The sequence below is a fragment of the Protomyctophum parallelum genome (assembly GCF_964188405.1).
Source record: "Protomyctophum parallelum genome assembly, chromosome: 17".
NCBI lineage: Eukaryota > Metazoa > Chordata > Actinopteri > Myctophiformes > Myctophidae > Protomyctophum > Protomyctophum parallelum.
The window spans coordinates 23793711-23807364 of record NC_139719.1 but is presented as its reverse complement, the minus strand read 5'-3'; the positions used below and the strand labels follow the sequence as shown (position 1 = coordinate 23807364).

Genomic DNA, 13654 nt, shown 5'->3' with positions numbered 1-13654 from the left:
ATTGAAAGGTTTCAATTTAAAAAAATTGCTATAGCGCCCCCCTTTTGCCAATTGGAGTAAGACTGCTTTCAGTGCTATTTGGCATGACCCTCTATTATACTGTAAAGTGACATAAGCGTATGACGCTGCATGTATGAATTAGAGAAAGAAGAAGAATCTTCACAAACCAGCAATTTTCATTGGCTCATAAAAACTTCATTTTGTCAATTAAATAAAATGTACTACGATATTTTGTCTGTATAGGTCCAAAGTTCATGTGTAGAAGTTTTCGTGCATTTTGATCAAAGATCCTGGGATATGATACATTTTAAATGTTTTTCATATAATTCAAAATGGCGGGTGATCTAAAGGTCAGAGGTCAAAAGTCAGAACACAAAAGTTGTTCGGCATGAGGAGACACATGTGTATCAAAGTGTCATTACCAACGTTCAAACGGTTCATGAGATATGCACGTTCAAAGTTTGCATTTTCAATTGAGTGTTATAGCCCCACCGTTTGGCCAATTGTCATGGGCTTCGCATAGTCACTGTTTGGCATGGCCCTCTACCAGATTCCCGCGTTTCACGAAAACCGACTGCACGGTTCAGCCAGAACAGCTATTTTTGGCGGAAGAAGAAGAAAAATAAACACAAAAACAATAAGTGACCAAAGTCACTTTGTGACTTATTGGTCCATAAAACCCCCCCCAAAAAAAAACAATAAGTGACCAAAGTCACTTTGTGACTTCTTGGTCCCTTAAAAAACCTTTCTGCCTCAATGTTCACAACTGCCAGTAAAATGACATGACACAGAAAAATCATCCTGTCTGGGGGCCCTAAGCCAGCTGTCACTTTTGTTTTTCATGTCTATGCACCAGGGTACAGAGGAACATCACAGTCCTCCCGCGGGAAATTTGTTAAGATTTGAAGCCCATGCACCAATGAGGAAGTTTTTATTTATTTATTTTTTGTTATTGACAGAGTCCTTAGGGTAACATATTATTCATGCACCACTTTGACCAGTATACTACTGCATGGTATACTGACTGTTGTATTTGCAGTTCACTGAGTGCGTGCGGGGAGTGGACTGCCCATCCGACCTCCCGTTAGTCCGACCTACGTGGCCGTTGACTGAGGTTAGGGGCCTGGGCACCCTGACTGGTAGTCCAGTGTGGCAGTGTGCTGCGGTGGCCGTTTAAGACTGAGGTTAGGGGCCTGGGCACCCTGACTGGTAGTCCAGTGTGGCAGTGTGCTGCGGTGGCCGTTTAAGACTGAGGTTAGGGGCCTGGGCACCCTGACTGGTAGTCCAGTGTGGCAGTGTGCTGCAGTGGCCGTTTAAGACTGAGGTTAGGGGCCTGGGACCCTTTCGACTCCCGATCCCGACGGCCTTTACTGCGTGTCACCCCCCTTATCTCTCTCCCCATTTCCTGTCATTCTAAAAAAGAATAAAAATAAAACAAACATAAAAAAAAAAGGTTAGGGTTAGCGATCTACGTGGTCGGTTAAGACTGAGGTTAATGTTAGGGTTTGGGATAGTGTTAGTTCAGAATTATGGAAGATCAGAATATTGAGAGGTCAGAATAATGACATGGCGGTGGATGGAACATCACTTGATAACTGTCTGAATGTCTGAAATAGACCCAATTTATACTTCATTGCACGACGGCAGCACGTGCTGAAAATAACCAACCTACAACTAAACTAACTGTAGGTTTGTTATTTATCAGTGTGCGATGGAGCATATTTACTTGATTGTTGTGTCATGTTTTATGTTTTAATTACATTTAGTCTCATTTAGTGTTATCTTAAGTTAAGTGTTCTTTTTAATGTGTTAACTTTTATATGTTGTACGTTTTGTTGGTATTGCTTTTTGAGAATGAAAATATTTGTTCATGGGAAGCGGGGAGGGAGAGGTATGTTGGAATGTATGTAGAGTGTTTTATTGTTGTCATTTTTATTTAAAAAATTAATAAACACTTCGTGATTTAAAAACTTCATATTTCTATGTTGTGTTACAAATAATTCCTTTAGTTACGGTCTGCCGGTTGTTTACGCACCCTGACCTCCTCGTGTAGTGAGATGATGGATGCACATTAACCTTGGTAGCATGCGAGATAACCGACAGAAAAGATCACATCAAAATGCGAAAGAAGCGACAGTCCATAATTGGAATTTAGCAATTGGAATTAGGAAAATAAACTGTCTGGCGCGGCATCATAAACACCAATTTCAGCCGTGACCGACTCCGAAGGAGGAGAATTTGATGCAAAGGGAGCTTTCCAAAGAACAACAACAAGCTGAATTGAAGCTGCATTGACGCTAGACAGAGTGTGATATTAATTGAAAATAGTTATATTTGGGAGAAGTTATTCTTTGTTGTTTACTGTATAGGCTTTATGTCTCTGTCACTGGTGTGTGATGGAAGACCTGTGATGAATTTAAACATGACAGTGGTACCGATTGAGCCTGTCCACTCCAAACACACATCCAATGGACAAAGCTAGGAGTCTATTCACACTTGTGATTTATTTATTTAGCGAATGCAAAGTCCTTAAGTCAAGCGGTTGCCTCCTGGTCTGCTCTATGGAGGGTGATTAATCCTCCTTCCAGTCTTTGGAGAGGACACACTTCTATGATGTTCTCCATAGTTTGCTCCTCACCACACGCACACAGTGGGCTTGGGCTACTGCCCCATTTGTGAAGGCTGGCCAAGCAGGGCCACTTAAATGTGACTTAATTGACCCAGCCTAGATGCAATTCCTACATGCACTGCACAAAGCCCAGATGAAACTTTATTTCGTCAGTACTCAACTTCCCTATTGTGACAGGCGGGATATAACATTGGGGAGGAATTTAATTTGAAGATTAAAAGGGAGGCATATAATTATTAAATATGTGCACAGTGCACACAGTATGACTGGGGGTGTGTGATCAAAAAGGTTAATACTGAATTTTTCACTTAATCTCGACTTTAATGAAAAAAATGGGCCACGGTGAATAAATTGAGTTGTAACTGCACTCCAGGAGTGGATCGACTGCCTTGCTCACTTCACTTCATGGTCAGCGAAGGAGCTCTGTGGAACCCACTGGTCAGCAGGGAGCTCTGTGGAACCCACTGGTCAGCAGGGAGCTCTGTGGAACCCACTGGTCAGCAGGGAGCTCTGTGGAACCCACTGGTCAGCAGGGAGCTCTGTGGAACCCACTGGTCAGCAGGGAGCTCTGTGGAACCCACTGGTCAGCAGGGAGCTCTGTGGAACCGACTGGTCAGCAGGGAGCTCTGTGGAACCCACTGGTCAGCAGGGAGCTCTGTGGAACCCACTGGTCAACAGGGAGCTCTGTGGAACCCACTGGTCAGCAGGGAGCTCTGTGGAACCCACTGGTCAGCAGGGAGCTCTGTGGAACCCACTGGTCAGCAGGGAGCTCTGTGGAACCGACTGGTCAGCAGGGAGCTCTGTGGAACCCACTGGTCGGCAGGGAGCTCTGTGGAACCGACTGGTCAGCAGGGAGCTCTGTGGAACCCACTGGTCAGCAGGGAGCTCTGTGGAACCCACTGGTCAGCAGGGAGCTCTGTGGAACCGACTGGTCAGCAGGGAGCTCTGTGGAACCCACTGGTCAGCAGGGAGCTCTGTGGAACCCACTGGTCAGCAGGGAGCTCTGTGGAACCCACTGGTCAGCAGGGAGCTCTGTGGAACTGACTGGTCAGCAGGGAGCTCTGTGGAACCGACTGGTCAGCAGGGAGCTCTGTGGAACTGACTGGTCAGCAGGGAGCTCTGTGGAACCCACTGGTCAGCAGGGAGCTCTGTGGAACTGACTGGTCAGCAGGGAGCTCTGTGGAACTGACTGGTCAGCAGGGAGCTCTGTGGAACCCACTGGTCAGCAGGGAGCTCTGTGGAACTGACTGGTCAGCAGGGAGCTATGTGGAACCCACTGCCACGATGTGATATCTTATATCCTTCTTAACCCATCAACCCATTTAGGCCTGAATTAAAAAAATGACATTTTCCTGAAAAACCTTATGTTTCTGTATCAGTGGTGCTCAATATTTCATGTCAAAGACCCCAAAAATGTTATGTAATATGCCTCCCCCCCCCCCCCCCCCCATCTGAAAATATGTTGTTCCAGGGAAAAGTTTATATTCAAAGATTTGAGGCACATCTTTGGAGAGGACAAACTTCTATGATGTTCTCCATAGTTTGCTCCTCACCACACGCACACAGTGGGCTTGGGCTACTGCCCCATTTGTGAAGGCTGGCCAAGCAGGGCCACTTAAATGTGACTTAATTGACCCAGCCTAGATGCAATTCCTACATGCACTGCACAAAGCCCAGATGAAACTTTATTTCGTCAGTACTCAACTTCCCTATTGTGACAGGCGGGATATAACATTGGGGAGGAATTTAATTTGAAGATTAAAAGGGAGGCATATAATTATTAAATATGTGCACAGTGCACACAGTATGACTGGGGGTGTGTGATCAAAAAGGTTAATACTGAATTTTTCACTTAATCTCGACTTTAATGAAAAAAATGGGTCACAGTGAATAAATTGAGTTGTAACTGCACTCCAGGAGTGGATCGACTGCCTTGCTCACTTCACTTCATGGTCAGCAGGGAGCTCTGTGGAACCGACTGGTCAGCAGGGAGCTCTGTGGAACCGACTGGTCAGCAGGGAGCTCTGTGGAACCGACTGGTCAGCAGGGAGCTCTGTGGAACCCACTGGTCAGCAGGGAGCTCTGTGGAACCCACTGGTCAACAGGGAGCTCTGTGGAACCGACTGGTCAGCAGGGAGCTCTGTGGAACCCACTGGTCAGCAGGGAGCTCTGTGGAACCCACTGGTCAGCAGGGAGCTCTGTGGAACCGACTGGTCAGCAGGGAGCTCTGTGGAACCCACTGGTCAGCAGGGAGCTCTGTGGAACCCACTGGTCAGCAGGGAGCTCTGTGGAACCGACTGGTCAGCAGGGAGCTCTGTGGAACTGACTGGTCAGCAGGGAGCTCTGTGGAACCGACTGCCACGATGTGATATCTTATATCCTTCTTAACCCATCAACCCATTTAGGCCTGAATTTAAAAAAATGACATTTTCCTGAAAAACCTTATGTTTCTGTATCAGTGGTGCTCAATATTTCATGTCAAAGACCCCAAAAGATTTATGTAATATGCCTCCCCCCCCCCCCCATCTGAAAATATGTTGTTCCAGGGAAAAGTTTATATTCAAAGATTTGAGGCACATTTTCGCTATTTTTCAAAAATAGCAGACCTACAAGATCATAGCACGGCGCTATGAGCTTGTAGATCTGTTATTTTTCAATAGCTAAAGTATAACATAATGCTTTAAAACATAAAAAAGGGGTTTCCGTCCAAAATGGGTTAAAACCGTTAAAGCACCTGTGTCATTTTAGATTTGAAACACTTTAACCAGGATACAAGCTATACGAGCTTGTAAATCTACTACTTTCTTTCTTATATAAATCTTTGAATATATATATTTTTACTTCAAATCTTTGCATTTGGGGTTCCCTGGAGCATATTTGGAGATGGTGGTCGGCAGCCAAATACATAACTATTGTGGGGTCGGTCCTTGACATGAAAAAGTTTGAGAACCACTGATATAGCAATTATACGTTTTATTAGGATTCTGTTAAGATTTAGAAGAATTTTTACAATCCACCTCAGGATTATAACGGGTTATATGCACATATTATGCACATGAACCCCCAAAGAGCATGAGATCTCAGCATGAGTGTCTCCAGAAAATAAAACAGATGTCTCCCTCACTTCTGTTTCACCGTAACAGTTGCATAAATAAAGTGCTACTATACTGTGAATCAAATAAGTCAAAGCCTATAGCTCAAGGTTATATCTTGTGTACATATACAGTAAGAGTAGCATTTACATTTGTTATGCTTCATGGACATTGCAGCAGCATAGAATTCCGCAATGTTTGCTATAGTAGAAATGGAAATTCTAAAATATATTTGAAGTATATTTCAAGATATATTTTATATAATAAATAATGAATTAAAAAATGAATATTTCCGTGAAGAGAACTGACAAACAGATACATGTAATAGCAGGTCACAATGCTTGAGAGCTTACTGTATATTTGAGACATGCAAGTGCAAGTATACGTTTGTTGTTGTTGACAAACACATGCACACAAACTAAGTCGATAATCCAACACAGCGACAGAAATTCCATCTGAATCCAAAACAGAACCATTAAATAATGACCTTCACTCCCTTTTGTGTTGAGTTGAGCAGTGCATCCTGGGGTTGTGTGTGTGTGTGCGACTGTGAGTGCATGCTCACGCGTGCCTGTCTCTCTCTCTCTGTGTGTGTGTGTGTGTGTGTGTGTGTGTGTGTGTGTGTGTGTGTGTGTGTGTGTGTGTGTGTGTGTGTGTGTGTGTGTGTGTGTGTGTGTGTGTGTGTGTGTGTGCGTGTGTGTGTGTGTGTGTGTGTGTGTGTGTGTGTGTGTGTGTGTGTGTGCGCGTGTGTGTTTTGTAAGTGTAACTCTACTGCACCTATACTATTTGTGTCCTTGTATGCATCTCCTTAGTGTTGACATGAATACATGTTCAAAATGTGTGTGGAACCATGGTGAGCGACATGCGACTACAAGTGTAGTTGGACACAAAAGGAGGCCAGGGATAGTTTATATTGGAGTGGCGGAGGAGTCTGAAAGCTCTGCATTATCCCACTTTCTGTTTACAGCAGATAGATAGACATAATACAGATATTTCTCTGGTGACAATAATGTAGGCCTACACACCCACAGGGATTGAATTCAGGGGTGTTTCATCGATCTTCTCAGACAGTACTCCCACCTCAATGGTCTTTTTTCCTCCGTTTTTTGTGTCAGCTGTAGTCTGTGAAAGCTAGAATACAATGCTTATTTTGTTCTTCGTTTTTATTAAAAAGACAACAGACGTGAATGTAAAAAAAATAATTAAGTGCGTTACTCAAAACGTTTTTTTGTGACTCAAATAACCCAACTCACAATTGTGATTATTTTTTTTATTTTTTTTATTTCTGTTATTTATATTGTTTGTGTCATATTGTTTACACTTGGTCAAATATACATGGTTGTTTGATTGGACTGGACTTTTTTTTACATAGTCTAATTTGTCTTAAAGGGAAAAAAAAGATGGGGAGAAAATGGGGGGAAAAATGGTATGTTTAAAAAAAAACGTTTTTGTGTAGTACTCTAGTAAGTTGTATCAGTCTACTGTCTACCTCGGCTCTTGATAATGTTTCCAATTGACGGAAGTTCCGCTTGAAAGTTCTGACCATTTCTCTTGACCCCCACTTATTGTGGCATAACTGTCTTGTTATTTTCTGTACGTCATGTCCTGCTCAAATAAGGCAGGGTTGGGGATTGACAGTTGGTCAGAAAGTGGAGGGAGGCAGGAGGAGCAGTCTGTCAGAGCTTTCAAGGCTATAACCTGTACATAATTAATCCTGCCTTTTATAGACTATACTGTAATGTGTTTTTGTGAATAAATAAGTCTATGCTGCTGCTGGTGGCATCCAAAAAAGCCTTAACAAAAAAGTGGCTTACAAATGTTATACCAACTATAAATGAATGGATTGATTTAATCTATGGTATATTTATTATGGAAAGAATTACATTCAGCTTTAGAGGCCAGGTTGAAGTCTTCACAGATAACTGGTTTAGATGGATTGCTCATATCTCGACAATGAGACCTGATTTTGTTTAAACTCATTTGTTTAACCTGTAGAAGCAGATACACCTGTTTGAGGTACCAGTATTCTTGATCATCAATATAGAAGAGAAGCAGTTTTTCCCCCTTGTGTGTATTGTATGTATATTGTCTTGTCTTGTTTTGTATTGTCTGTATTGTCAATGGTCTGATTAAAATTCAATAAAAAGTAAATAAAAAAAATAAAAAATAAAAAAGTCTATGCTTATGTGATAAACAAACATCTGCATTCAATGGTATAAATATTGCATTCATAAAGTGTCTTTTGCGTGACAATGCACATCACATTCGCCCATTCACACACCAATGGCACATGCAACTGCAACGCATCAATCTGCTCATCAGGTGCGGTTAGTGGTTAAATGACTTGCTCAAGGACATTTCCACGTGCGGCATGGAGCCGCTGATCAAACCGTTGAATTTCTGGGTCTCCAAGACGGGCCACTCTACCCCCCGTGACCAGCTGCATGCTTCCATCCTCATTATCCAACCAACCTCCTGCAGGGTTTATCCAACCTCATTACGGGGCCCCGCTGTGTGACACTCTACCACGGTCGCTCGCAACCTCAACACAGTGATTGGCTTAATGGCTTCAGATGGATTTCATCGTGAGTGCCAATATCTCCTGATATAGGCTATAGCACTCCAAACACAAACACCGTATTTACCATAATGTGTGTAGCAATGAATGCCACAGCTATAGGAACACAAAGTAGGTATGGCTGTCGTTGTCTTTGGGCCTTAATTGCGCTTACGACCACAACATACAGTACATAATCACTCAGTCAGTATTTCATGGCGTAGCACTCCCTCTATTAGCATTGCTTATTAATTCAAACTTTACTCAAAAACCTGTACCTTTGAAGAAGTTGAAAATGTCTGAAGTTGAAATGTCTCTCTTTGTTCAGCCAGCATGCTGAATTGTATTTAATTAAAGACAATTCTGTGTGCGATCCAGTCTTGTTTTTTAAATCATTATTTTTCAATGGGTAGAGAGTGCTGCCTTTTTCATTTAGACAGTGTGACTGTGTCACCAACACATCTCAACCACTAGTAAGAAATGAGCCTATACCTGGGTTACTTTAGGAGCCAGACAGCGTTTCTGTGCCATTGATCTAACCCTAAATCTCCATACGATGCCTCTGGTATCATGTAGCATAGCTGGAAACACAGCTGTCATGAAGTTGGTCTAAGACCCGCAGCCAAAACAAACGCAGCCGCTGCGGCTCCATTGCACCATTCTCTCTACGTTCGTTCAACTCCTTCCTACCCACATATATGTTATTCTACACAAGCCTGTGAAAACAATGGCTCCAAGGCAAGGGAGGCAAACAACGCTATCAGAGGTATGCGAGAGGGAAGACGTGAGCTTTAATTTCTCATACTTGCTATTGCCAAACCAAATGTCTTTGTGCTCGGGAAGCATTCCCTCTTATAGCTCGCAGCCTTTTCCAGCGGCACATTCATTTGCTAACACAAGAGTAAGAGGCGAATAGTATGTAAAATCATCGTAAAAGAAAACCATGTGCAATGCGAGATGTCTGTTAAATATATCCGGGCATTATAAAGGATGAAGAAAGGAAGTAGTAGTATAGAAAGAATACGAAACAAGGCATATAGCCACTTGAAAGTAAAGTCTACTACAACAGCATAGCAGTGGGCTAGTATTATTGCATAGCCAAATCTGTCTGGATCTCTCTGGATCCTAATGTATTTGCATACACTTATTCATAATGTTTTATCAGCTTCCAATGTAGCTGATAAAGATGTGGTATCAATCTGCTTCATCACTGATGTGATCAAAATGTTCTTGAAAGACTGATGGAATCGCAAGCGGTTATTATAACATAATAATGTATACATGGGGAAAGTCAAGTAGGCTACTTTGCCAGAAAATGTGGATCTAATTAGTAACTACATTAAGCACATTTACAATTTTGAGGTATTTGTATTTTACTTGAGCATTTCCAATACTTTTACCCCTACTCCACAACATCTCAGAGGCAAATATTGTACTTTTACTCCACTACATTTATTTGAAAACTTTAGTTACGATACTTTGTAGATATTACAAAAACATAGCCTACATTAACCACTTCGGCCCTATATACATTTCGGCCATTTGAAATTAGCCGATTGCGACGAATTGTGAGCTTGTAGATCTGCTATTCTCAAAAGATTTTATACATTTGGAAACTTGTGAAATTGGAATCATTCTGCATAATGAGTGGTTTCTACTTTTGGTACTTTGAATACATTTTGATGCCGATACCTTTTTACTACTTGAATTCCGGACTTTTACTTGGAGTATTTCTGCACTGCAGCATTGATACCTTTACTTAAAACAGTACTTTTTTCCACCACTGAATCTTGTGGACATTGGTGACATTGAGTGGATATTGCATGTGGATTGTCCTGGGGACGTGTATGGTACGACCCCAAGCAACCGTAGAACAGAGATTCAGAGCACATAGAGAAAACAGCCAGAGCACTCTGAGGCACACTCACAATCAACCCCCACAGGGCAGCAGATCTCTCGTCACTCTGCCCTCTGCAATTGTGGTGGGTTTTTTTCTCCAATCTGTTTCCCTTACCTCGGCTCCCAAAGTTCACCGTTCAATGTCTTCCTCCTCTCCTGCTGCAGCCGTTTGTCAATTGGTCTAACACCTGCACTGCCTTTGGCCTCTCTCTCTCTCTCTCTCTCTCTCTCTCTCTCTTCTCTCTCTCTCTCAGCTGTCCACTATTTGAAATTGAACGTTCTTTGATTAACATTCAACTTCAATTTCCCAATTCCCTGTCCATCAACTGGACATTTAGCTTCTTATTAGGAATCCTTAATTACAAAAACCCAGGGGCATAATGTCACAATAGGCGACACGTCACGACACAACTCATTGTGTGCTTGTAGATGAAGAGATTTGGTGTAAAGAGAGAAAAGGAGCGTGCCAACGATTGACCCCAGGAGGACCCCGGGCAATTTAGTAGTGTTTAAGAACTTAATTGCCTTCTTTTATTTTGACTTATACACCTTGATTATCGTCATCTTAACAAAACATATCACTTACACACCCTTCCCCAATCATTACACCCTATTTACTGTGGTGTGCTGGGTAGAGGTGACAGGAGATTGTAAACTCCTTGTTAATGATTCAAAATGCATATATTTCATCGATCCCTCTGATCCTATAGACGAGGGGGATTCATACATTGTAGTGAACATGCTGCTGCTGCACTGCATGCCGCAGTCTCTTGGCACAGCCTGCATCTCCATCATACTGTACATACAGTACAGTGTACTGTACATCCTCCCAGCACCATGTTCCCTGACCCCTTACTGCCTTTCCTTCCGTAACACACTCTATATGCACATACGCCATTTTTGAAATAACTCTTCCTTTTTTTTTTGCTAAATGTTTTATCCCACGATATTTTGTTACCCATTTTTTCACCCAGTGTCAATGATCTATATGTACTCCTGGACCATCTGACAGGGGGAGTTTCCCTGGTTGGACGTATAGTGCGTGGAAGGAACACGCTATTCCAACCAGTTATTTTCCCCTCCATCAGGCGCCCCGGCTGGCCAGGGGGGGGGGGGGGGGGGGGGCAGTTTAGATACTGGATTACTGCATGTTTTTGTGAGGGTACCTACCTACCCTAGGGGACACGGGGAGAACACGCAAACTCCACACAGAAAGGCCCTTTCACCAACCCCACCTAGGGTATGGGCAACATGACTCCAGCGCCCACAGCGTGCCGTCCCCAGCGAGAATCAAACCCAGGACCTTCTAGCTGTGAGGCCACAGCGCTACAGACTGCGCCACCGGTGTTACCGATGATACTAATGAAGGTTAGATTCCTTTCTGGTTGAACAGAGTCAACACACACCAACACATCCCTCTCCAACACACATCAATGCAACCCTCTCCAACACACACCAATGCAACCCTCTCCAACACACACCAATGCATCCCTCTCCAACACCCACCAATGCAAAGTTTGCAAACCCTCTCCAACACACACCAACCCCCTCAAGCTTGCCAAGGGAAAAAAGTAACCGCCAAGTTTCAGTCAGTCGGTCGGTCGCACGCACACACGCACGCACGCACGCAAGCACGCTTTTACAAGCAAACAAATATAACGGGGTTGACAGTTCATGTTCACTTAAGGATACACATGGCACCTCCTCCTCCACACAGACAAACTGCCTATAACAGCCGAAACAGAACAGTATTTGGCAAGTTGTTTGGCTTTGCTCTTTGTCATGCCAGCTATTCTTAGGCCACTCATGGTCAACTTATGCACATGGCCCAGGCTTCCGAATATCAATATGGCAAATCTACAGCGATACCCCAGGTTTGTTATACTTCCAAGTAATGGTTGGTACTAAGAATGTTTATCTTGGAATGCCTGGTCCATGTACAAATCAAAGAAACAGCCCACCTACAGAATCAGCACCTCCTTGTGACTGGTGTCAACAAAGACAACATCAGGTGTATTTGGGATGTTAGCAAAGACATCGCATGCACAGCTAAACCAATCTGGTAACACTCTTGAATGTTTATACATCGCTGCACTAGATGGCACATATTTTTTAACTGCATCAGACACTAGGTCAACAATCCGGTCATGGCGAGCAATATAAATATTTTTGTATGCACTACATCCATTTGTTATGTGTGCGATGGATTCTAGGTGTTGTTCAGAATCATGATGGTTTATACAGAGTGGAGTGTGGGTGTCGGGATACCAGATTGACAGATTGTACTGTACCAACACACAGCAATGCATCCCTCTCCAACACACACCAATGCAAACCCTTTCAGTTGGTCGGTCTGCAGCATGCACACACGCACACACACGCACGCACACACACACACACACACACACGGTGTTCATTTAACAGAGGCAGATCCATTTTTACACTGTCAGGAGATAACTGTCTTCTGTCTTTCTCTCTCTTGCACCTTCTTTCGTCCATTATCTCTCTCTCTCTCTCTCTCTCTCTCTCTCTCTCTGTGCCTCGTTCCATCTCTGAGTGAGTGAATGGTCTCTCCTGCAATGCAGGGGCTTTTAAAGGCCTCCAGCTCTGGAGCGGCTCCAGCTACAGTGATTAGAGCATGGAGAGCATGGGGAGCAGCCCCACAGCTGGCTAATGTCACAGTGTAAATCATCATCCTGCAAGGGATGAGAACCTGGGAGAGAGACAGAGGTGAGGGAGAGAGAGAGAGAGAGACATAGGTTCTGGTAGATTATAGTGCGTGCGTGCGACTGCGTGCGTGCGTGCATACAGGACTGTAATTGGGTGTGGGAGGACTGGTGTGTGTGTGTGTGTGTGTGTGTGTGTGTGTGTGTGTGTGTGTGTGTGTGCGTGCGTGCGTGCGTGTGTCTTCTCTATAGAGTAATAACCTGTGTGAATCCATGCCCGTGTGCATTTGTTCAGCACTGTTTGCTGAAGACTTCAAACGCATGGTGAGCTATATAGCATCAAATGACTTGAGCTGTGTGTGTGTGTGTGCAGTTTGTGCACGGCTGCACGCTACACTGCACATGTCGGCGTGTTCTTGCACGAGGCGGGTATACTTGAAAATGCACGCTCGTATAAGCCAGAGCTCAAAGCACCTCCCACGCACGCACACGCACACACACACACACACACACACACACACACACACACACAAAGAGTGTATGTCGCATCCCCCTCCAGAGATGCGAGGTGATAAAGTAATAATAAACAGCAGCTTCGGTAAATGGCGCAGGCGGAGAGTAAATGCCAGCTGATCCCAAAACCATGACATTTCCCTTCTCTATAAGCTTCAGTGCCACGACTCCCGAGGAGGAGGGCTGGCGAAACAATTCATTACCGGTCCCACATATCGTCCTTCTCTCCTTTATACTCTCCTCCTTCCAATCGGCTTTCCTCTTTATTTCCGAGCAAAGCCCCCAGACTGTGTTTTGG

At 43.8% G+C, this 13654-nt stretch overlaps 1 protein-coding gene across 1 annotated transcript in view; it reads right to left on the bottom strand.

Annotated features, from left to right (window-relative positions):
• Positions 1–478: 478 nt before the first annotated feature.
• The window catches only part of ormdl3 (ORMDL sphingolipid biosynthesis regulator 3), a 79788-nt gene continuing 66612 nt past the window's right edge, over positions 479–13654 (bottom strand). Inside the window, exon 4 of the mRNA XM_083787994.1 lies at positions 479–596. Within this exon, the coding sequence (XP_083644120.1) occupies positions 584–596 (13 nt within the window). The 3' untranslated portion in view covers positions 479–583. The remainder of the gene's footprint in view (positions 597–13654) is intronic.